Raw genomic sequence first — 26871 nt, forward strand, 5'->3', positions numbered from 1 at the left:
ATATTTATGTACAAATACCTCTGTTTTGTTCGTGCGTACAGATCACTTATCCAAAGGCATAACGCGCGAGCGCGGAACGAGAGACAAAGTCAAAATGTTCTATTACCGTACTTAGAAGCATGTCAAACGCTGTTTAAAATCAATCTTTATGGTATTTTTTACGTAAAATTGCGATAATATTCCAACCGGACAATAGCATATTCATTCAAGAAGAAAAAGAAGGAACGGCGTGCTCGTGTGACTGCGCATATCCAATCCCTTTGTTGCCAGGCAGACCACTCAGTGAATGAGCTCCTATTATCTGCCCAGTGACAGGAAAATGCTCAAACCACTTTCTGAAGGCTTTAGACAGCCAATAGGAAGTGCAAAGCCCCCCACAGACACTGTAGCTTCGATAGAATATCAAAAGAAGAATTACAATTCTCAGACTTTCCACTTCCTGCCATATGAGTTCTGTTATACTCACAGACACCATTCAAACAGTTTTAGAAACTTCAGAGTGTTTTCTATCCAAATCTACTAATAATATGCATATTCTAGTTTCTGGGCCAGAGTAGTAACCTGTTTAAATTGGGTATGTTTTTCATCCGGCCGTGAAAATACTGCCCCCTAGCCCAGACAGGTTAAGAACAAATTCTTATTTACAATGACGGCCTACACCAGCCGAACACGGACGACACTGGGCTAATTGTGCGCTGCCCTATGGGACTTCCAATCACGGCCGGTTGTGATACAGCCTAGATTACACGAAGGAAGGAGGTAGTGCCTTGTTCTGCCGTCGGTCCTTGCTATCCAGAATCCTTTGGACTTCCAACTCTGACGTCACCCCGTTGAAATTGAAAGGATCCTGGATTGCACTAAGCTTCTGCATTACCAATCTAAGAACCCAACTTTCTGGATTTTAGCAAACGAATCAGTGGAATGATGTTTCATTCAAGGGCACCTATTGGCTGTTGCCACGGGTGATTTTCCTGAAGCCTATCATCTGTCCAGAAAGAAGGATGCAGCCTCAGGACCAGAGGCAAGCAGAATGATTATATTGCAGTCATTACTGTACAAAGCACTTCTCTGAAAAGTGCTGAATCATTCGGGCAGCATTATTATAAGACAAGCGTCAATACACATTGCAGCTCGTCTCCAGTCATTTGCTTTAGTTAGGTCATGCAAAATACCTGGATTTGTTCCTTTGCTTTTGCTTCTCTATTGGAAATGAAGTACTTACGGTCCAGAACCTCTCAATACCAGTTTAGGGGCTTAGTTCACAGCTCGGGTCCCGGTTTCTCGATAGCGATGGTACATAGGCTTTAACGATGCATCTTTCCTACAACGGCCGAAGATGTAACATGCGTTTCCCAAAACACCACACAGAGTACGTTCGCTAAATGCATCGTTGAGGTCTGTGTCGATACTGATGGGATCGAAGGACAGCACTGCTCTCGGATCAGCGTTCTCCCGTTTCAATCTTACCTTATAATTAGAATTATTCCACAATACTGACGACGGATCAGCTCCTAGAGAGTTACGATCACCTATGGCAGCATATATTGAGGCATCTTATTCTAATGCTTACCCTATGATAATGCACTAAATCAAGATTTGGCACAACATTGCACACGTTACAGAACATGAAATATATTGAGTCAAAAATGACAGACAGTAGGCTAGCCTACAAATAGCTAAATAAAACTCAATTGAATTAACATGAACTTCATTTCAATATCATTCAAATACATAGCTCTATGTAGACTATAATGTACTTATCTTTTAGTACTCATCTCAGTTTTTATTTGAAGCGTCTTCATATCCTTGTTATACAAAGAAATTGACAACTTGGTATTTGTAGTCACTGTCACGTTTGTTCTGAAGTTATCGACGGTCACAGAAAGACAGATAAACATATTGATTTTGTGTTTAGTGGCGAATTTCTGTGTATAAAGGGGGAAAAGACATCTCTTCTTCAAGTGGTCAGAGGCGGTCGTTAAATAACGAGCGTTTTCAAGAGCAACTCTAGTAACGATGGTTTTGGGAAACAGCTCGGTGCTCCTACGAAGGTTCTAATGAATAAAGTAGCCTTCAGAACCTTTTGGGAAACTGGGGCCCTGGCCTATTTCCTTATATATTCAGCACAGCTCTTACTGTGATCTTGGCTAGGTTTTATTTAGTCTGATAATTTGGGGATTTTCCAGGAAGAGCACCTTCGGACAGGATAGACATATTATGACGTATTTTATTTTTTAACCGTTTTACGAATCATTTTGAGTCAAACAGTTGTGACCCACGTCATCTAATAACATCGGCCTATAATCATCTCATGGGATCTCATAGTTTGACTGCAGCTAATCAGCGCCATAGACAGACACATATCTGTTGGTATGTTTAAAGTTGTACTTGAGTGACCTCTACTGTAAACTGTAAGCACTGCAACTGTTGCACTCAGCAGCGTAGGCTTTTACAGTACACTGTCTATGCAGTGCAGAATAATCCAGCTGTAGGATAGTTGTTTAGCAACAAAAGTGAGGCGTACGCAACTATGTGGCAAAACAGACGGAGTTGGCTTAGATCAGCGGTCACCAACCTTTTCTGAGTCGAGATCACTTTCTGAGTCAAAATGCAAGCTGAGATCTACTGCTCAGATTTAGAAAGAAAACATAATCCTATGCAACATTAACCAATTAAAAACAGTTCTGTAGCAATGAGGTTTGTGCAGTAGGTTATAGGCCCAATACATTATCACTGCATGTTGGCCATCATCCTGCCAATGTTGTTCTTTTCAGATCATTAAAAAAATAGGAATATGATCACACTGGTAATAGATCATGTGTTGTATTACTTGAGGCACAGCTGAGTGAGCATAGTATGCGTTTTTAAAACGTTTTTACTTGACTTAGACTGACCATCAGATGCGGGCCATGAGGGGAGGGAGGGAGCAGCGCTGAGGCTGCCTCTCACCTGACTCATCGTCCCTCCGCTCTCCTTCGCTCGGCTGAGAAAAGGGTCCAGCTGATGGCGAAACTCAAGTCGCACTGCATTATTTCTGCCCCATGCACCAATTCATGTTGTTACCCCTGTGACCAGAGAAAGTGAAGTAGTCCTTGATGTTAAAAAAAGACACAAGCTGCTAATAATAAGGCAAGCTTATGGAAACACTTTGCTATACTCATTCATTGCAGCTGCAGTGCTAGTTATAGTGTGAGTGGAAGTGGGGAGAACATGCATTTTATGGCTCATAAAAGTGTTGCTGAATAACAACAGCTGAAAAACAACTTTAAACATGAACTTACTCATAAAATCAGCAGCTATTTGCTGTAGTCATGGTTTTGAAAGTTTTGAAATCTCACAGTATCAACTTTTCTGTGCGTTGGAGGCTTAGGGCTGCTGAATCAAGTGCACCTACCGCCAACAGCACAAAACAAATAATGAGCACTTGTCTCTCTGATAAATCGTTACAGTTGTTGGTTAGATAGCTAGCGAATTTGAGCCATATTAGCATTGACATGAAATTAGTCGAAACACCCCAAAACAAGATATGGTATCAATAACAAGCTGAAAGAAGCCACTTCGATTCCACACAGTTAGCAAGGATGACAAGAAGCTGCCATCTGGCTACAACAACAACATCCTGACTTTTGCCCCATGGAAGCGTGTACATTTGTTTTCGTGAAGTTGTCAGCTAACCCATCTATTGATCAGAAAGTGTATTCACAGTTCACACAAAGTATTACCTAAGACAGTACTGTATGAAGATGGGCTAAAACGGCTTCTTAAATAGAAATCCTCGATCACACTTGTAGGCGATGACGTGGCGACGTTGGCTAGCTAAGGTCATGCGTGGAAACACGTCATCGGGTCTAACGGTCGTCTCGTGCCGAACTGCGCATGTGCAGGCTGTCAAATCAAAGGCCCTTCTTCGATATGAAGTTGTTTTTGACAAAAATTAAAAGGTGTCAGTTTGTCACTTTCATGAGGTTGGAGTAATAACATGTTAAACTACATTGGCTTGAATTTCGATTTCGAGAAAATGAACAACGGAGGAATAATCTTTCACTTCTCCCAACCCCAAACCCCAGCCTGGGATATTAGGTCAGTTTCACTAGCGTTTCTGGAATGTTGCACTTCTGGGTTTAGAAACTCTGTGGTATTGCTGTCAGTAAGTGTGTGCTAGATAGATGAGATGTATTAGTTTACAGTGCCTTCAGAAAGTATTCATACCCTTTGACTTTTTCCACATTTTGTTGTGTTATAGCCTGAATTTAAAGTGGATTAAATAGATTTTTTCCCCCCACCGACCTACACACAATATCCCCTATGTTTTTAGATTTGTTATGGCAAGCCTAAATGATTTCAGCAGTAAAAATGTGCTTAACAATGCGGAATGAACTCACTCTGTGTGCAATAATAGTGTTTACCATGATTTTTCAATGACTACCTCATCTCGGTACCCCACACATACAGTTATCTGTAAGGTCTCTCAGTCGAGCAGTGCATTTCAAACACAGATTCAACCACAATGACCAGGGAGGTTTTCCAATTCATCTCAAAGAAGGGCACCTATTGGTAGGTAAAATTTGTTTAAAAAAGCAGACATTAAATATTCCTTTGAGCATGATGAAGTTATTAATTACACTTTGGATGGTGTATCAATACACCCAGTCACTACAAAGATACAGGCATCCTTCCTAACGCAGTTGCCGGAGAGGAAGAAAATTGCTCAGGAATATCACCATATGGCTAATGGTGATTTTAAAACAGTTACAGAGTTGAATGGCTGTGATAGGAGAGAACTGAAGATGGATCAACATTGTAGTTACTCCACAATACTAACCTAATTGGCAGTGAAAAGAAGGAAGCCTGTACACAATAGAGGAATCCTAAATATGCATTCCGTTTTTTAGCAAGGCACTAAAGTAATACTGCAACAAATGTGGCAACACAATTAACTTTTTGTCCGGAATACAAAATGTTATGTTTGGGGCAAATCCAATGCAACACATTGAGTACCACTGTCAATATTTTCAAGCATGGTGATGGCTGCATCATGTTATGGGTATAATTGATGAATTCACCTTTCAGCAGGACCTAAAACACAAGGCCAAATCCACACTGGAGTTGCTTACCAAGAAGACAGTGCATGTTCCTGAGTGGATAGTTACAGTTTTGATTTAAATCTGATTGAAAATCTATGGCAAGACTAGAAAATGCTTGTCTAGCAATGATCAACAACTAATTTGACCGCGGTTGAACGTTTTTGAAAATTATAATGTGCAAATATTGTACAATCCAGATGTGCAAAGCTCTTTAGAAGGTGATTCTAACATGTATTGACTCAGGGGTGTGAATACTTATGTAAATTATGGGGGGGGGGGGTGAAAAAAATAAATCTGGAATATGTCAAGGGGTATGAATACTTTCTGAAGGCACTGCATATGTATTGGTAATGCTGTAAGATACCTGTATAATGCTTCTACTGAATTAAACCACGGCGACACTAGTGAAACTTCAGAAATTAATTCAGAGTATGAAACAGAAAGAAATTTGTTATGGTAGATTCCTTCAGAGTGATTCCTCACGAAACACAGACCAAAAAAAATCCAACATTATTTTGGGGATTTTCACGAAATGCAATCCATAGAATAGTTGAAGGAAGGATAGTTGACATATGTTTGACATTTGCAATCAAAAGCATAATTGATAAATAATTGATCAAAGTTGGCATATTTATGATATTTTGGCCTTACCCAGGCCACCTTTAAGACTCCATAGTGTTTCATCTGTAGATGCTACAAAGCAAACATTGGTGCCTTATTAAGTTTTACCGCTTGCTCTGTAATACGAGTAGTATTTTGATTTCCCCCAGCATTTTTTTACATTAATTTAGGAATATTGAAAAAATATAAACATGATTATTGAAAGTATACCATTCTTAATTTGGCCATTTTTTTTTATATACAGTCAAGTGAAAAAGAAAGTACACCCTTAGGAAAGTTGTCTTTGGACATATGGATATTTGAGCTAAATTCCAAACACATTCATTAAGGTAACCCAATTGAACAAATCACACATAAACATAATGTTACTTTGAAAAATGTTATGCAATTAAAATAAACCAAAATTCAATTTCCTTATGCAGAAAAAATGTGTACACCCCTACCTTTACCATCACCTAAAATTAGGATCAGGTGCACCCAAACAGGTGTAAATGATTAGGCGAATCATCACCTTGGGAGTGTCCAGCGATCCCAGTTTGATATGCCCATAGAGTATATTATGTTCAACAATTATATTGAAAAATGTGCCTAAATGTGCCAACTTTTTGTCTGGGTTTCATGAGGATTCACTTTTCAATATTCAGAACTTGAACAGGCAAGGATCGTTTTCCACCCCGGAACAGATAAGGGGGTTTCAGATGAGTACATGCTAGGGCAACCCAAGGAAAAGCAGACTTAGAAGATAGTAGCAGGGAGCTCATTATAGAGAGAGGGCGGGATAATGAGCTCAAGAGAGCGATAGAAAGAGAGGAAAGGAGATATGGGGAGAAAGGCAGGGAACAAGAGTAAGTGGTAGAGAAGTGGGGAGCTCGATGGGGGGATCGGGAAGAAAGAGAGACCGACGGGGAGACTGAAGGGGACGGCACCAGAGACACGGTCCTCTGGCGGAGACGCGGACAGCACCAGAAACAAGGACCTCTGGCGGACAGCGCCAGAGACGAGGACCTTTGGCGGAGACGAGGACCTTTGGCGGAGACGAGGACCTTTGGCGGAGACGCGGACAGAGCCGGGGACGCAGACAGGCAGTCAGAGAGAGGGAGAGACCCAAACAGGCAGTTGGAGGGAGACAGAGAGAGAACCAAGCCCTCTAAAACTGTCATGTCTGCAGCTCCGGGAAATGCCTTCCTAACGAAAATTGAATTTATTATGAATATCTGCGGGGATATATAAGTCAAATAAGTTGAATTATGTCTGTGGTTGTGACATGATCGGGCCCCAAGCCGCGCTCACCCAGTGGCGGCGGCTGCCTCGCTTTCTTCAGAGGCTTGTGATTAGCTTTGAAAAATGAAGGTCTCCTGTGCTGCTCTCTTTTAAAGAGGACAGAGAGAGCAGTGGTGCTTCACTAGGGAATGAGAGAGCAGTGTGTTAGTTAAAGCACCGGCCCCGGAAGCGTGATTTATTTAGCCACGGCTATTTGATAGCCTTCCACGCTCCTCCAGACAGAGCAGGGAGCCCACTGTCATCATTATACAGTGACTGCTCTTCAAAATACTTCTAGAATAATTTTCAACCAGGCTGAGGTATTTGATTAGATTTTTCATTTAATTCAGTCGAGGTGGAAAAAATACTACATTTTCATACTTGAGTAAAAGTAAAGATATTTTATAATAAAGTTGACTCAAGTGAAAGTAACCTAGTACAATACTACTTGAGTAAAATTTTAAATGTACTTAAGTACAGTGGGGGGAAAAGTACTCAATTGTTGTACTTGAGTAAAAGTACAAAGTGAAAGTAAATGCTACACATCAAATTCCTTATATTTAGCAAACATTTTCCTTTTTTAGAACTTTTTTTGACAGCCAGGGCCAACTCCAACACTCAGACATAATTTACAAAGGAAGCATTTATGTTTAGTGTGTCCACCAGAGAAGAGGGGGTAGGGATGACCAGGGATGTTCTCTTGATAAGTGTGTGAATATGACCTTTTTCCTGGCCTGCTAAACATTCAAAATGTAACTAGTACTTTTGGGTGTCAGGGAAAATGTATGGAGGAAAAAGTATATCATTTTCTTTAGGAATATAGTGAATTAAAAGTAAATATAAATAGTAAAAAAAAGTTCATATAAATAGTCAAAAATGTAAATAGAAAGTACAGATACGTAAGTAGTACTTTAATGTATTTTTACACCACTGCGTCAGTCTGTGGCTAAAGCACACCCAGCGTCATTCACATGACCGTCTGCAGACCAATGTCGACACACAGGCCGGATGACTGGATACTCATTCACTCCAGGATCCAGTGGGGTGTAAAAGGTCCAATGCAGACCTTTTTACATTTCTGGGTAACAATTCAGTATCTTAATGGGATTGTTTTCAAATAAAATGGGCAAAAAGAAACAAAAATAGCTTCTTAGCAAATAACAATTTTTCAAGCAAGATGTCACCAGGCAGGCAAAAACGCACAGTTTCTAGTGGTTAAGGTACTGCATTTCAGGAAGGCAAAAGTAGCTTAGTAGTAGTCTTTTGCATTTGAGTGTACAAAACATTAGGAACACATGCTCTTTCTGTGGCAGATTGACCAGGTGAAAGCTATGATCCCTTATTGATGGCACTTGTTAAATCCACTTCAAACAATGTAGCTGAAAGGGAGGGGACAGGTTAAAGAAGGATTTTTAGGCCTTGAGACAATTGAGACATGGATTGTGTATGTGTGCCATTCAGAGGATGAATAACAAAATATTGAACTGCAACACTGCTGGGTTTTTCACGCTCAACAGTTTCCCGTGTGTATCAAGAGTGGTCCACCTCCCAAAGAACATCCAGCCAACTTGACACAACTGTGGGAAGCATTGGAGTCAACATGGGCCAGCAGCCTTGTGGAACGCTTTCGACGCCCTGTAGAGTCCATTCTCCGACGAATTGAGTCTGTGCAACTCAGTATTATAAAGGTGTCCTTAATTTTTTGTACACTCAGTGTATATACAGTGCATTCAGAAAGTATTCAGACCTCTTCCCTTTTACCACATTGATGAAGTATATTTTTTTCTCAGCAATCTACACACAATACCCCATAATGACAAAGCGAAAACAGGTTTTTAATTTTTTACAGATCTGGGGAAGGGTCCCAAAAAGTGTGTGCAGTATTGAAGGTCCCCAAGAACACAGTGGCCTCCATCCTTCTTAAATGGAAGAAGTTTGGAAACACCAAGACTCTCCCTAGAGCTGGCTGCTTGGCTAAACTGAGCAATCGGGGGAGAAGGGCCTTGGTCAGGGAGGTGACCAAGAACCCGATGGTCACTCTGACAGAGTTCCAGAGTTCCTCCGTGGAGATGGGAGAACCTTCCAGAAGGACAACCATCTCTGCAGCACTCCACCAATCAGACCTTTTATGGTAGAGTGGCCAGATGGAAGCTACTCCTCAGTAAAAGGCACATGACAGCCCGCTTGGAGTTTGCCACAAGGCACCTAAAGGACTCTTAGACCATGAGAAACAAGATTCTCTGGTCTGATGAAACCAAGATTGAATTATTTTGCCTGAATGCCAAGCGTCGCGTCTGGAGAAGCATGGTGGTGGCAGCATCATGCTATGGGGATGTTTTTCAGCGGCAGGGGCTGGTAGACTAGTCAGGATTGAGGCAAAGATGAACGGAGCAAAGTACAGAGAAATCCTTGATGACAACCTGCTCCAGAGCTCAGGACCTCAGACTGGGGCGAAGGTTCACCTTCCAAGAGAACAAAGACCCTAAGCACACAGCCAAGGCAACGCATGAGTGGCTTCGGGCAAAGTCTCTGAATGTCAATGAGTGGCCCAGCCAGAGCCCAGACTTGAACCCGATCTAACATCTCTCTAGAGACCTGAAAATAGCTGTGCAGCGACGCTCCCCATCCAACCTGACAGAGCTTAAGAGGATCTGCAGAGAAGAATGGGACAAACTCCCAAAATACAGGTGTGCCAAGCTTGTAGCGTCATACCCAAGAAGACTCGAGGCTGTAATCGCTGCCAAAGGTGCTTCAACAAAGTACTAAGTAAAGGGTCTGATTACTTATGTAAATGTGATATTTCAGTTTTGTATTTTTAATACATTTGAAAACATAAAAAAAACAAGTGTTTGGTTTGTCATTATGGGGTATTGTATGTAGATTGATGAGGAACAATGACAGTGTGCTGGCGTCCGTCCCATATCCTGCTCTGTCACTCTCCGTGTGGGAAGGTCCCTTATGCTAAGACTACATCAGCCCCTGAGCCGTCCTTCCGCTGAACCGCCGTCCTTCCTCACAGAACCGCCGCTGCTCTACGTCAGCCCGCTAAACCGCCAAAGACGGGCCATGTCTGGGCCAGATTTAGCTTCAGTAGACTGAATTGTATCGATGCGGTGTTTCAGTGCACAAGGCTGTGATGTTCTAGTCACATGGTTTTATTGGGACATACAGTGTACATATCATGTCATGTAGCAACAAGAGACCAGGTAGTCTGTATGCTTTGAAAGCCAATTCATATGTTAATAATGGCTTTGCATGATCACCATAAATGCCTGTTTGGCTCTTCTAGTCTTATCCCCAGAAGGTTTTGTTTCCATGTAGCCAACGTTGCTTGTGGGAGACTCCTATTATACTAGGGTGCTGTACATAAAATGTTGTGTGCAGACAGGCCACATGGTGGCAGTGTTGGTCCAAGTTGTGTGTGATGGCTGGTGAAGTCTATAGGCCTGCAGGCTGTGGTAGGCATGTAGGGGAGTCACCATCACCCTCATTCATGATTCTCACAGCTCAGATCCCCACCACCCATCCCCTTATCCTCACTCCCTCAGTCGCTCACTGTCTCTTGCTCTCTCTGTTTCTCACACTCTCTCACACACACACACACACACACACACACACACACACACACACACACACACACACACACACACACACACACACACACACACACACACACACACACGCAAACAGAACTAACTTCAGTGCGTGGGAGAGGGCTAACTCCAGTGTGTCTGGTCAGACACCTCATTGTTCTCCGTATTGTTTCACACTATCTAGAGTTCCTTGGACTTTGTGTCTCTCTTATAAATAAAACCACCAAGTTGGATGGCATTGGCAATGCTCAGGAATTCTGCAGAGGAATATACACTGAAAATATGATCTTGTGTGTTTCCTCTGCAATGCACCTGTATTCCAACAGCAACCATAGCCAGAGTATTATCCACCTGCCCTCGTGGTTTTGTAAAATACAACAGACCATATCTGGTAGAGGATACCAAGTACTGAATCAGCAAATATACTTGTGTTTAATCCATCCAAGGGGCCCCAAGCCCCTAAATATTTCCCTCCTTGGCAGCGTGCTGATGACCCAGAACCTCCCTTACTCCTCGGCATCTCTATTTCTCTCGCTCTCTATTTTTTTTCCCCCGACATTCCTCCCCTCATTCCTCCCAGATCATCACAGAGAGACTGCCAGAAGCCAGCTCTTTTAATCCCTGCACTGATTCTCACATCAAAGCTCTCTGGGTCTCTCTCGGCCTAATGTTCCGAATGGGCTCTTGATTAGCCGGTAGAGGTGGCAACCTCTAGGTGTCTTTGTTTTAGTCATTAGGCTAAGCGGAGGCTCAGTCAGCCTATTGTGTCGATACTAAATAGGTCATGTTTACTGTGCATTAGGGACCTGGAATGAACTGTGTGATGGATAGATGGAATGGAAAGCCATACTAAAACCTATAGCGTACAATGGATCCCGTCGCTGCACAAAACACACTCTGTAATGCACTCTGAAATAATGCATACGCTTAGCTCATCGTTCCCTATTTCAATGTATTGCCCTTTTATACTCTTATGAGAAGGAAAGGAGAGCTAGGCTACGCTGTAATGCTGTAAGGCAAAAACAACCTCCCATAAGCTATATGGTGACACATAGGTGAAAGGTGACGACTAGTGTTCTCTCCCTGTGAATAAGCGTGGCGATAAGTGTCTCCAGTGTATCTGCAAAGCAACCCCGCTGCCTCCTCCGTGTGGCCTCGAAAGCATACGCCTGTAGTCAGTGCTCTGACACAAGCAGGATTTACTCAGTGCGTGAGCGTAGCGCCGATTTAATCACGCTCGTGATGAGCCTGACCTTTTCCTTCCACTTTACTGATACTACTTGACAATGTCATTACCCTTCAGCTCACTCTCTCCCTCTGCTAGCCTCCGCCTCTGACACACACTGCCACAACGCACACCAAGGCGCTAAAAGGCTGATCTCTCATCTCCATTACTGCGGTAGACCTTTAGTGGTGGCTAGGACATAGCAAGGCCCATACAAAATTCTGCAACCTCAGTTTGTGTTTGATCATTTCTGTTTGAGAATGATATTGAATGTTTGGTTCAAACACTGTGCATAGTTGTCTTAACTCAGTACGCTGGACGAGGCTAGGCTGGTCTCTCAATAAGCCAGTCCTGGTCTGGTCTCTCCTCATGACCCACACGTTTTTAGACCAGTGAGACAGCAGCCCAGAGCCAGGATGGGCGGGTGAGAACATTTTCTGACTGATGGTGAGTGGCTCTCCGTGTCGCACATCTCACTATCTTAGCCATTGTGGCACGATCATGGCCTGGGTCAGCATCGTGTGTAGTGTTCATAGCGGTCAGTGTAATGAGAGACACCCCAATGCCTCTCACTAAGGCCCCGATGAGTCAATGATGTTGACAGGGCCGACGCCGCTATGTAAAACTTTTAATGGGGCCTTGTGCAGTTCAATTTGCCTCAATGGACTAAAACAGAACAACTCCTTCACCAAAAGAGAGGTTCGGTGAGTCTCGAGGTTACATTGCTCATTAAGTTGTCACTTTGTGTCGTGCGTGGGGAACAACCGGGAGAGGTCATCTGAATGTTAATGCGATCACTCAACCAGACATCAATCCTTAAAGTGGACTTTCTCTCTCTGTGTCTCTCAATTCAATTTGCTTTATTGGCATGCCGTAACAATGTACATATTGCCAAAGCTTACTTTGGAGATTTACAATTTTAACATAATTAAAATAATAATAATCAATATTGTCAACGTGACAACAGTAACAACAATAATCAAGGGTCAAACTAACCATACATTGAACAATAATAATAAGCATAGAGGACATGTGCAGGTTGGTTGGTCTGTCAGACACTGTCCCTCATCTTATGGCAGGCAGCAATGTAGTGCACTGCCAACCCACAGCTCTCTGCGTCCTCCCCCAACAGGACGGGTAGCCTATTCTCATCAGAGAGGTCTTTGAAACCTTGAATAAGGGTTCATTGTTTTATATTTTTTACATTTTGTCAGGAAATGCAGCTCTGTCTCAGGTTCTGCTGTGGTGCAGTGGTTGCACAGCCTTTCCTCTATAGGGAGCCAGGTTTTCCTGTGTCGACCCTTCTCAATGGCAAGGCTGTGCTCACTGAGCCTGTACTTTGTCAAGCTTTTGATCAGTAGCTATGGTCAAATAGCTTGCATGTGTTTCCCAATAAGCAATGTAGTTTTGTTTTGACTGTGTTGTAATTTGGTTTATTCGGATTTATTGGATGTTCTGGTCCTGAGGCTTCAGTGTGTTAGTAGGACAGGTTGGTGAACTCAGCCCCAGGACCAGCTGGATGAGGGGACTCTTTTCTTTGATCAGCTCTTGGCATTGCAGGGCTTGGTAATGATATGAGAGGGGGTCACTGTATTTTAGATGTTTCTGAAACTGAATTGCTCTTTTTTGAGTTTTTTTTATTAGTGCATATTGGCCTAATTCTGCCATGCATGCATTGTTTGTAGTTTTCCTCTGGACATGTAGGAGAATCTTACAGAACTCTCCATGCATGGTTTCAATTGGGTGTTTGTCCCATTGGGTGAAATCCTGCTTTGCAAGTGGACCCCACACCTCACTGCCATAAATTGCTATTGGTCAATGACACATTCAATTTGTTTTAGCCAAATGTATTTCAATTAGAATTTGTTTTTTAATGGCGTAGAATGCCCTGCGTGCTTTCTCTCTGTTCATTCACTGCTTCATTTAAGGTGTCCAGTTGAGCTTATTTTTAAACCTAAGTAATTGTAGTGTGTGCAGTACTCTATATATTTTGTACCAATTTATAACTTTGGTCTAATTCCCTGAGATCTGGATCTTCTCTGGAAAATCATTAGTTTAGTCTTTTTGGGGTTTACTGCCAGGGCCCAGGTCTAGCAGTACTGCTCTAGCAGGTCCAGGCTCTGCTGAAGGCCATGTGATCTGGGTGACAGCAGGCACATGTCATCTGCGAAGAGCAGGTGTTTAACCTCTGAATTGTGGAGGATTTTAGCTGAGGATTTTCTAGAATAGTGGCCAATTCGTTGATGTAAATATTGAAGAGTGCAGGGCTCAGATTGCAACCCTGGCGAAGGCCCCGCCCCTGGTTAAAGAATTCTGTTATTTTCTTTCCTATTTTGATGCTGCACGTATTGCCAGTATACATTGTTCTGGTACACGTTTACTGTCAGAAACCTGTTTTCCTGGTCCATTTCGCTGTCCTCAAAAATGTGTATTTGCCTTCCCTTGCAGATGCCTTTCTTTGTTGAATAGCTGAAATGCCTGGTTAAGGCTGTATGCCAGGCAAATAGCATGGTCTGTGTAAAATAACAGGTTTGTAACAGTCCTGTTGTGTGAGCAGTCTACAAACAAAATTTGTAGAATTCTATGTTTAAAATTGATTCTTCCCGTCTCTGATTTTGATTTCAGATGAAAATTAAAAAAGGGGTGGGAAAGTCTGTTGTTGCTGCTGCTAGCTCCAACCAGTAAACAGTTGGAGCTAGCCAGTAAGCTAGCTGACAAATTTGAATTTAGCTAGCTGGCATGATTTAAGATTGACAGAGTGTGAGTTAAAAGACCAATCTTCCTCCTGTGCTGATCTTTAGTTGTACAAATTGATTACCTCCATATGTTTTTCTAATTTAATGTTTTTAATCTCACTCTTAACAGCTGTCTGTCTCTGTCTCTCTCTCTCCCCCTAAAGACAGCTTTTTAGAGTCTTGTACTCTCTCTGCAGTTCCTGCCTATTCAGTAACTGTCACACGCCATTGGTGAGGCGACCCTCCTCAAATATTGATGAGGGAGAAGTGTGTTCTCTCACTCCAACAGTCCAATAATCATATTTAAGGCTGTGGATTTCTCTGTTGTGTGTGTCCCAGAATATGGTCATATTTTGAGGGTCGTTTCACTCTAACAGCTGTGTCCATCAATTGAAACAAATATTTATGAGAGAGGGAGAAGGGTGCCCTCTCCCTAACACAGTCCAATAACCACTTTCTAATGCTGTGGATTTCTCTGGTGTGCGTTAGTACATGTGTGTGTGTGTGTGACTCCCAACAGTTGGGTCACATTTTGAGGGTGGTTTCACTCCGACAGCTGTGGTCATGAAGCGAAACATGAAAGCAGCTTTACAGTCTGCTTTTAAATGAAGTCCAGATTGGGGAGGCATGAAATAATAGATTTAAACTATCTCAGGACTTCAATTCCTATCAGCCCCTGATATATTTCCAGTCTGGGCAGTTATATAACAAGTGGAGGGGTACAAGATGGAATGGTTATACTGGGTCACAACATTTTTGTTTTTTAAAAACCTTTGACCAGCTCTACCCCCCACTGTCTCCTCTGGGAACCCTAGATGGCCAGACTTGTCTATGTCAGGACCTACAATGAAGGTTGGGTCAGGTGTTGAGATGTGTTATCTGCTGATGGATAGAATACTCTATTACAGTATTCATACTGATATGGCCGAGTATTTAGGCCAGCATAGTATTGGTTAAATTCCATCTATTCTACTTATCGATTCAATATAAAAGTTAGAAATCTGTGTGGAGGAAATAATCTAGCTCATATCTGCCCGTTGAGCGGCGTTCTCATAAATGTGCAACTGTATGAAAGAAAAGGCCTTGTTTACAAGGTCTTCACAGATTGCATTTGTGGAACTCTGCTCTGCCATTGTACTCTGCCCGCCGGTTGGAGAAGCCACTCCATTGTGAGAATAAAAATGAACCCTGCAATATGAAATGAATGTTTGCAAAAAGGCCAAAACACATAGACAGAAAATAGTACACTCTAAAAAAGATACACACAAGCCATTGAAGAGGAAATAACAAGGCTACTCTCTAAACCAGGTTGTGGACTTCTTTTGAATAGTATGCTCTAATGAAATCATGGGGAGGGGGGTTGGGCCTAGTAGAAGTGGTATAAAGATACTCCGTGTGCCAGCCAAGCTGTCTTGCATCATTTGAGGAAGGACAGCTAAAGCATACTGGATCCAGAACAAAGAACACACATCACAGAGGCCTACAATATCTGTCCATCTGGCTCAAAGGACCAGAATTCTCCAAAGACCGGAATTGGGTGAAATGGAGTTCAATGAAAGCCTCTGCTGGCGGGAGGGCCTTTCAACATTTGTTTCTAGATCGGTTTCATGGGTACAAGCTAGGCATGGGTGATATACAGTATGTACTGTATACCGGGGTGTTTAGACATACCAAATAAATAATATTACATTGATTTATTTTGTGGAAATGGCGTCCATCATGTGCACTTCTGGTAATACTGTATACCCCGGTATGGTACAGAAACGGTATGACGGTATGAAAATATGCATACCGCCCAACCCTAGTACAAGCGTGAGATTGTCATTCACTGCTCAAACTCGGGTGAGCCTTTTAATACTTATACCATCACTTGAATAATGTTTACATGCTGCTTTACTAATTTCATATGTATATACTGTATTCTATTCTACTGTATGTTAGTCAAAGCCACTCCGACATTGCTCGTCCTAATATTGATATATTTCTTAATTCCATTATTTTACTTTTAGATGTGTGTGTATTGTGTATTGTTGTGAATAGTTAATTATTACTGCACTGTTGGAGCTAGGAACACAAGCATTTCGCTACACCCGCAATAACATCTGCTAAATATGTCTGTATTGATGTGATTAAACTATTTAAAGTGCAGCCAATACTTTATGCTGTGAATTAGTTACTTTGAGAGATCACAATCACATTTATTCGCAAATTACATTAACACACAAATCCGGGATACTCAAATTAGTATGATATTTTATGTTTGGTATGGTTACATAAGACAAATGGTTATTTAAGGCTAAAACAAAGTAGGGTGGATGGGTGGGCGTATAACGCCAACGTCTAGCAGTCCAAAGGTTGTGAGTTTGAATCTCATCATGGACAACTTTAGCATTTTAGCTTATTAGCAACTTTTCAACTACTTACTACTTTTTAGCTGCTTTGCAACTACTTAGCATGCTAGCTAATCCTTCCACTAACCTTAACCTTTTTAGTTAACCCTTCCCCTAACCTTAACCTTAACCCTTTTAGTTATCCCTTCCCCTAACCTTAATCCTTTTAGCTAACCCTTCCTTAACCCTTTAACCTAACTCCTAAACTTAACCCTAACCCCTAACCTGGCTAACGTTAGCCAGCTAGCTAACGTTAGCCACATAGCTAGACTTGGTAACATATCATATGTTTTGCAAATTCATAACATATATAGTAGGCTTTTCAAATTTGTAACATATTGTGCATTTCGCAAATTGTGGACACCTGCTCATCGAACATCTCATTCCAAAATCATGGGCATTAATATGGAGTTGGTCACCCCTTTGCTGCTACAATAGCCTGCACTCTTCTGGGAAGATGTTGGAACATTGCTGCAGGGATTTGCTTCCATTCAGCCACGAGCATTACTGAGGTCGGGCACTGATGTTGGGCGATTAGGCCTGGCTCGCAGTCAGCGTTCCAATTCATCCCAAAGGTGTTCGATGGGGTCGAGGTCAGGGCTCTGTGCAGGTCAGTCAAGTTCTTCCACACCGATCTTGACAAAGCCTTTCTGTATGGACCTCGCTTTTTGCACAGGGACATTTTCACAAAGTTGGGAGCACAATTGGGATTAGCCCTGGACTTTGACTAGGCCATTCCAAAACTTCAAATTTGTTGCCTTTTAACCATATTCATGTAGACTTGATTGTGTGTTTATGATCATTGTCTTGCTGCATGACCCAGCTGCGCTTTAGCTCACAGACGGCTGGCCTGACATTCTCCTGTAGAATTCTTTGATACAGAGCAGAATTCATGGTTCCTTCTATTAAGGCAAGTTGTCCAGGTCCTGAGCAAATCATCCCCAAACCATCACACTACCACCACCATGCTTTACCGATGGTATAAGGTTATTACTGTGGAACGCAGTGTTTGGTTTTTGCCAGGCATAACGGGACCCATGTCGTCCAAAAAGTTATACTTTTGACTCATCTGTCCATAGAACATTATTCCAAGAGTCTTGAATATCATCCAGGTGCTTTTTGGCTAACTTGAGTCAACTTGTTGCAGCTTCAACAACACGGACAGGGCAATAAACACTGTTGATGTTCTGTGGTGGTCACAGCAGCAGGGAGTCGAGAGAGACAACGGGTGCTAGTCAGACTGTCACTGGCTGTAATTTTTAAATAAATGAGCCCGGCCCTGCACAATGAAATCAATTGCGGCCATTCTCCCTCTAGTCATTTGTATGTCTAATTATTTCAACAAACAGTGCGCTTTAAGCATCAGACAAGCTCAGTGCATATAGTTGATTTGATTAAAACACATAGGATGTGTTTTTTATATATATAACACATCCTATGTGTTTTAATCAAATATATATAGAATATATACACTGCTCAAAAAAAATAAAGGGAACACTTAAACAACACAATGTAACTCCAAGTCAATCACACTTCTGTGAAATGAAACTGTCCACTTAGGAAGCAACACTGATTGACAATAAATTTCACATGCTGTTGTGCAAATGGAATAGACAACAGGTGGAAATAATAGGCAATTAGCAAGACACCCCCAATAAAGGAGTGGTTCTGCAGGTGGGGACCACAGACCACTTCTCAGTTCCTATGCTTCCTGGCTGATGTTTTGGTCACTTTTGAATGCTGGTGGTGCTTTCACTCTAGTGGTAGCATGAGACGGAGTCTACAACCCACACAAGTGGCTCAGGTAGTGCAGCTCATCCAGGATGGCACATCAATGCGAGCTGTGGCAAGAAGGTTTGCTGTGTCTGTCAGCGTAGTGTCCAGAGCATGGAGGCGCTACCAGGAGACAGGCCAGTACATCAGGAGACGTGGAGGAGGCCGTAGGAGGGCAACAACCCAGCAGCAGGACCGCTGCCTCCGCCTTTGTGCAAGAAGGAGCAGGAGAAGCACTGCCAGAGCCCTACAAAATGACCTCCAGCAGGCCACAAATGTGCATGTGTCTGCTCAAACGGTCAGAAACAGACTCCATGAGGGTGGTATGAGGGCCCGACGTCCACAGGTGGGGGTTGTGCTTACAGCCCAACACCGTGCAGGACGTTTGGCATTTGCCAGAGAACACCAAGATTGGCAAATTCGCCACTGGCGCCCTGTGCTCTTCACAGATGAAAGCAGGTTCACACTGAGCACATGACAGAGTCTGGAGACGCAGTGGAGAACGTTCTGCTGCCTGCAACATCCTCCAGCATGACCGGTTTGGCGGTGGGTCAGTCATTGTGTGGGTTGGCATTTCTTTGGGGGGCCACACAGCTCTCGATGTGCTCGCCAGAGGTAGCCTGACTGCCATTAGGTACCGAGATGAGATCCTCAGACCCCTTGTGAGACCATATGCTGGTGCGGTTGGCCCTGGGTTCCTCCTAATGCAAGACAATGCTAGACCTCATGTGGCGGGAGTGTGTCAGCAGTTCCTGCAAGAGGAAGGTATTGATGCTATGGACTGGCCCGCCCGTTCCCCAGACCTGAATCCAATTGAGCACATCTGGGACATCATGTCTCGCTCCATCCACCAACGTCACATTGCACCACAGACTGTCCAGGAGTTGGCGGATGCTTTAGTCCAGGTCTGGGAGGAGATCCCTCAGAAGACCATCCGCCACCTCATCAGGAGCATGCCCAGGGGTTGTAGGGAGGTCATACAGGCACGTGGAGGCCACACACACTACTGAGCCTCATTTTGACTTGTTTTAAGGACATTACATCAAAGTTGGATGAGCCTGTAGTGTGGTTTTCCACTTTAATTTTGAGTGTGACTCCAAATCCAGACCTCCATGGGTTGATAAATTGGATTTCCATTGATTATTTTTGTGTGATTTTGTTGTCAGCACATTCAACTATGTAAAGAAAAAAGTATTTAATAAGATTATTTCTTTCATTCAGATCTAGGATGTGTTTAAGCGTTCCCTTTATTTTTTTGAGCAGTATATATATATATATATTTATATATTTATTTATATGCACATTTTTAAAAATGTTGACCAATCGATTGGTCGAAAGAGCAGACGGCTGTCAGTCGACAAAGATTTTTTTTGGTCAGAGACAGCCTCACAGTACTGTATGTTGTGAGTTACTTTAGCCTTTAACCAAATCTCTCTAACTGTTACCCCAGCGTGAGTTTTTGTTTTATGTGTGTGATGTCAGAATGCATTCACTGTTCACAAATGTGATTGTCACGCAGCAGGACAGTTAACCCACGCTGCCCTCAAACCAAGGCATGCCTGCTAATTATCTGTAGGCTATGTTTCAACTTGTCAATTTCTAAAATGTATTTTCTAACAGCAGATTGAATTGAGGTGTGTTCCACCGCCTCATTAATTTACATAGAAGTATCCAATTTCCCTGTTACCGATCGTTTATGTTTGAGACATTACTGAGCAGGACAAGCACAACATTTTTCATCCCTGGCAGATTTTCCGGGTGGCGTCCACATTGCCTTCACTACTAATAATAACATTGGATGTGTGCGTTCCAATCAAAGTATTATTATGTTATCATTAATGTTTCTGTATATCGTGTTGTTTTTACTGTAGCACATGTATGTATGCATGTATGTACAGTTGAAGTCGGAAGTTTACATACACCTTAGCCAAATACATTTAAACTCAGTTTTTCACAACTCTGGACATTTAATCCTAGTAAAAATTCCCTGGCTCACCACTTTATTTTAAGAATGTGAAATGTCAGAAAAATAGTAGAGAGAATGATTTATTTCAGCTTTTTATTTCTTTCATCACATTCCCTGTAGTTTACATACACTCAATTTAGTATTTGCCTTTTTAAATTGTTTAATTGTAGCATTGCCTTTAAATTGTTTAACTTGGGTCAAACGTTTTGTGTAGCCTTCCACAAGCTTCCCACAATAAGTTGGGTAAATTTTGGCCCATTCCTCCTGACAGAGCTGGTGTAACTGAGTCAGGTTTGTAGGCCTCCTTGCTCGCACACGCTTTTTCAGTTCTGCCCACAAATTTTCTATAAGATTGAGGTCAGGGCTTTGTGATTGCCACTCCAATACCTTGACTTTGTTGTCCTTAAGCCATTTTGCCACAACTTTGGAAGTATGCTTGGGGTCATTGTCCATTTGGAAGACCCATTTGCGACCAAGCTTTAACTTCCTGACTTGAGATGTTGCTTCAATATATCCACATAATTCTTCTTCCTCATTATGCTATCTATTTTGTGAAGTGCACCAGTCCCTCCTGCAGCAAATCACCCTCACAACATGATGCTGCCACCCCGGTGCTTCACGGTTGGGATGGTGTCTTCGGCTTGCAAGCCTCCCCCTTTTTCCTCCAAACATAACAATGGTCATTATGGCCAAACAGTTCTATTTTTGTTTAATCAGACCAGAGGACATTTCTCCAAAAAGTACGATCTTTGTCCATGTGCAGTTGCACACCGTAGTCTGGCTTTTTTATGGCAGTTTTGGAGCAGTGGGTTCTTCAGGTTATGTCGATATAGGACTCGTTTTACTGTGGATATAGATACTTTTGTACCTGTTTCCTCCAGCATCTTCACAAGTTCCTTTGCTGTTGTTCTGGGATTGATTTGCGCTTTTCAAGACAGAACTCATCTCCTTCCTGAGCGGTATGACGGCTGCATGGTCCCATGGTGTTTATGCTTGTGTACTATTGTTTGTACAGATGAATGTGGTACCTTCAGGCATTTGGAAATTGCTCCCAAGGATGAACCAGACTTGTGGAGGTCTACGATTTTTCTTGGCTGATTTCTTTTCATTTTCCCATGATGTCAAGCAAAGAGGCACTGAGTTTGAAGGTAGGCCTTGAAATACATCCACAGGTACACCTCCAATTGACTCAAATTATGTCAATTAGCCTATCAGAAGCTTTTAAAGCCATAACATAATTTTCTGGAATTTTCCAAGCTGTTTAAAGACACAGTCAAAATAGTGTATGTTATCTTCTGACCCACTGGAATTGTGATACAGTGAATTATAAGTGAAATAATCTGTCTGTAAACAATTGTTGGAAAAATTACTTGTGCTGTTTCATTCACATGTTTTCAAGTTCTGGTGACGAATCAGGCATTCCGATTCTTGCATAGATTCTAATGGACACATACTGTATGTGTGTGAAATTATTTTTTAAAGGTTGTACTGATTATGATGCGTTTATGCTAAGCTAATGGCCAGCTATGTGTGGCGCCATGTTTGTTGGCATCATACAATGCATTCTTGTTGTCACGTAAACGTCTGTCAGACCAACGATGTTATAACAAAACCAGGTGAAGGGATGGTTCACGCATCTTTCGTGTAAACTTCCAGAAGTGAATGATGGTAGATGACACACCCCCTTCAACCTGCAAACAGACCCAACTCATCTTGTAGCCTCTTATCTTTGGTTGACGCGAAAAAACAAACATGGCGGCGTGCACAAACTACCCGTTGTCGGATTAATTTAGATTTTTGTGTTTTACTCAATTATTTCCATCACTGGTGAGGTCACTCATTATATAAGGAATTGTAAATAGTCATTACTATTAGCTAATTCCTGTTATGGTTTCTGTCAGCCTAGAGTTAGTTAAATATGACCGCTTGTGTTAGGTTACTCTTTCCTCAGTGTTACTGTCACGTCCTGACCAGTATAGAGTATATTTGGTTATTGTAGTTTGGTCTCAATTGAAGGCAGGTGTGTTGAGTTGCCTTTGATTGGGAGTCCTATATAGTAGGGTGTGTTTGTCTTTGTTTTTCGTGGGTAGTTGTTTGAGAGCACTGCTTTTTGTTGAGCCTGCGTTCACTGTTTCATGTCGTTAGTTTGTTTATTGTTTTTTTCGTGGTGTTGCGTCAATCGTAACTGGACGTTCTAAGTAAGTGTTCTAATCACACCTGTTTGAGCGTATCGCTGCAGGGACCACTGTAGAATGATCACACCCGTGTGTTTGTGGGTTCGTACATGTCAAAGGGTTAAGAGCTATATCAGTGAGATGCTTCAAGTACCAGGCAGTTCCACATAGAGGTTGAGTGTCTGTCTGTAGTTCTGATGAGAAGTGAGCAAGTCGCCAGCGATAGGGCTGCTTATGGGATCCATGATCCCTAAAACTGTAGCAAACTTAAACCTTGTCCATTGATCTCTCCTCAGAGCTCCTGTGTTGTTGTTTTTTTCTAGTAGAAGATAAGGCTGTAATGTCTTGCTATGGATGGATGGGCGTCTGCCATGGGGAAATGTCATTTCCCAGGAGCGCTGTGCTGTGACTAAGCCCTAAGAGACGGCAGGGGGCCAGAGCAAAAGGAAAATGGGCCAGAAGATAACCTCACTGTTTATGGACTATGGAGACAGACCGATTCTCTCACGGCCAAGGATTGGTTGTTGTTTCTCTCTCGCTCTCGCTCTCCCCCCGCTTGAAGTTCTTCCATCCCACCATTTGTCTACAATGTGCTTCTCTTCGATAGAATTTTCTCACTCCAGCAGATATATATTCCTGTATCCTAGTTTTTCGTTAAATAAGTAACCATTTTCAACCTATTTCTTGAGTGTCATTAATATGAAAAAAGGCCCAAGCAATTTATTTTCACATTTTGTTTACCTTTTGTTGCTAAAGATTTGAACATATTGATTTAAACTTGTACCTTGGCTTTGACTTGCCGTTTTAATGTATAAAAAAAATTGCATAGATTGGCACTTTCAAAAGAAAACTGTCTCACTCTAATGGAAGTGGTTTTAGTTTTAGCCCATACATTATTGAACAAGAGAGCAGTTTATTTTTTTGTATAATAAATTACCATGGAATTCTGTCTTTCAATCTCGTTCTTCAATTACATCTTTCCCTTTTGAAGGAGATGAACTTCACTTTCATATGGTTTCTCTTCTGTTATTGTAAGAAAGAAAAAAACTGATGCCTCATACTGAATAATCTCTCTCTCTCTCTCTCTCTCTGTCTCTCTCTCTCTCTCTCTCTGTCTCTCTCTCTCTCTCCATCCCTAGGACATACTCAACAACCTGGACAACCTGGAGTCTGGGTGTGACCTGGATGACGATGACCTCATGCTGGACGATGACCTCCCTGAGCATGGCTCCTTGCACAGTGGTGAGTGTGGTTTGTCTCTAGACACTGATCTCAGCACAGTTTTTTTTGTTTCCCTCTAATGATCAAGGTTAGGTTAGGTGGAGGGTAAGCTGACCCTGATCTGTGCCAACAGGCAACTTAGTTCTACCAGGAGACTGAACAAGGAAAAGGGGACTGAACAAGGAGAGTGCTGTGCTGTCAGACCACACAGGAATGCACCTCGCGGTCTAAGCGTCATATGTTGAAGCATGGAATTAGAATTAGCATAAGGCCTCCCAATCTGCCCTCCCTCCAGTTTGACTGACATAGTTGGAGTGAGGAGGTCATCACCCCTGTAAAAGAGAGAGGAGTCCTATAGCAGCGTCCTTTATAGGCATGAAACCCGTACTGGGTTTTACTGTACACTCCCGTGACAGGAAAACCCCCAAACATCAACAGCACTTTCAGTCTTCCCCTTGTAGCCGCCCGATCAAGGCTCTTCAGTCATCTCCAGGCTCCTGCCTGCCAGTGAGTTCACACAGACAGACTAGGACGGTGTAGTTTTCAAAGCAACCAATTCACGCTCTACCTCAGGTTATTTATTTGAAGGTCTGTTTGTGTGCCATAGCGGTCTCGTTTTGAACCGTAATCGTGGGTGAAAGAAGAACGCATGTCTTCAGGGAACCCAGACACAACAGAGGCTTAAGCAATGCAGAGAGGGATGAGTTCATAGTTGCCTTGCTTAGTACTGTCTATCTCGTCTCTCTCTTTGTCTCTGGTAGCAGCATGTCGAGCGTGGGAGGATTGACTTGTTCTCTCCCGCAGATCTTCTTTTTTCATCTATATTTTGCCGTGTTTTCATCCCACTTAGCCTGGGAAGCTGAGAGAATTCTGTGGTGTTAAAAGATTAAATCCCATCATTTCCGTAAAGCTTTACTTTAAGTTCTGTTGTTTGTAGAGTTGTGTGAGTGAGAGAAACCCCTCAGAGAGACAAGCTGAGTCTCAGGCATCAGATTGGTTTATATGCTCTTATTGCTTCTTATATAGTATGTACTTTAGGACTTTGAGTATGGGGAGGAACTGAGAAATATAAAGTAGCATCATTCCTTTAAAGTGTGGGTGTGTGTGTGTGTGTGTGTGTGTGTGTGTGTGTGTGTGTGTGTGTGTGTGTGAATTATTATTATTTTCTTTTGTATGTATTTTTTGTTGTTGTTGTGCGTGTCGAATCGCCAGTTGGCGAGCCATCCCTTCCGGGATCAATTGACACATTAAACGGAAAAAAAGGGGTTTGACGGGTTTTAAAAGCCAAGAAAGAATTAATGTGTGAAAGACGGCCCAATCAAATCGAATTGTATTTGTCACATGCACCAAATACAACAGGTGTAGACCTTACCGTGAAATGCTTACTTACAAGCCCTTAACCAACAATGCTGTTCAAGAAATAATAATCAAAAAGTAACACAATAACAATAACAAGGCTATATACGGGGGGTACCGGTACCGAGTCAATGTGTGGGGGTACAGGTTAGTCGAGGTAATTTGTAAAGTGGCTATGCATAGATAATAAACAGTGACTAGCAGCAGTGTAAAAACCCAATCTATACGTACAGTGCCTTGTAAAAGTATTCATACCCCTTGGATTTCTTCAAATGTTATTGTTACAAAGTGGGATTCAAATGGATGTAATTGTAATTTTTTGGTCAAAATCTAGTGGAAGATTTAATATATATATTTTTTTAATAGATTAATAGAAATGAAGTAAGTATTATCCTCCCTGAGCTTATACATGTTAGAAACACTTTTGGCAGCAATTACAGCTATGAGTCTTCTTGGGTAAGTCACTGAATTGTGCAATATTAGCCCTTCATTCTTTTTATAATTCTTCAAGCTCTGTCAAGATGTTGGGGATCATGGCTAAACATCAATTTGAGTCTTGCCATCGATTTTCAAGCAGATTTAAGTCAAAACTGTAACTTGGCCAGTCAGGAACATTCAATGTCTTCTTGGTAAGCAACCCCAGTGTAGATTTGGCCTTGTGTGTAGTTTATTGTCCTGCTGATAGTGCTGAGCAATTAGTGCATTTTCAGGTCGGTTCGGTTTCTTTTCGATTCAAAAAAATTAGCACGGTTTTAGATTTTTGTTTCGATCATTTAAAAAAAACATGAAATGACCTATGCATTATGGGGGTTGAATGCTGTAACACAGAATAAAACAATTACTAAAAGTCCCATGATGGTCCATTATTAGTGACTGTCCATTACTGCTCATCACTTATTAACAATCATTTATTCTCATTACTTTACTTAATAAAATATTTCATTTGTTGTGTATATTACCTTTGTTTTATTTGACAACTTTATTATTTCATTCCAAGTTATCTCATCTCTATAGAGCTGCTGCCTATGCTGTCTGACAAAATCACTATTTTATTAGTTCTTCAAAGTAAATAAGGCATACTTGTATGACTGCTGAATACCAACTATTGATCACTTAGATCATGCATTTTCAGATAGAGGTACCTTGAGAAGCAACTGCTCTCTGTCCCTTGATCACACATTCTTCTATCTCTAATATCGTATGTAGCAGGTGTAAAAGAAGCACAGACAGGAAATGTTTTCGGGTCTGTTGGAAGCTACAACTCCCTACTACATTGCACAGTTCGGGCTTGATCTGATTGCACTGCAGTTTCTCTAGAGATCAATGTGCACTTTGAGCTCATAGAAAAATTCCCCGAACAAATGGAATTCAAATAATTGAACCAACTTTGGTCAATTAGTTGTTTCAAAAACAAAAGATTACTGACATTTCAGTTAATCGCTCAGCACTACCTGCTGAAAGGTGACTTATTCT

General features: G+C 42.0%; 1 protein-coding gene across 9 annotated transcripts in view; it reads left to right on the plus strand.

Moving 5' to 3' along the window:
• The window catches only part of LOC115157429 (serine-rich coiled-coil domain-containing protein 2), a 112132-nt gene that overhangs the window by 40162 nt on the left and 45099 nt on the right, over positions 1–26871 (plus strand). For all 9 annotated transcript variants that reach the window (XM_029705674.1, XM_029705690.1, XM_029705707.1 and 6 more), the window contains one exon: positions 23961–24063. In XM_029705674.1, the coding sequence (XP_029561534.1) occupies positions 23961–24063 (103 nt within the window). The remainder of the gene's footprint in view (positions 1–23960; positions 24064–26871) is intronic.

The sequence above is a fragment of the Salmo trutta genome, chromosome 2 (genome assembly GCF_901001165.1).
Source record: "Salmo trutta chromosome 2, fSalTru1.1, whole genome shotgun sequence".
NCBI lineage: Eukaryota > Metazoa > Chordata > Actinopteri > Salmoniformes > Salmonidae > Salmo > Salmo trutta.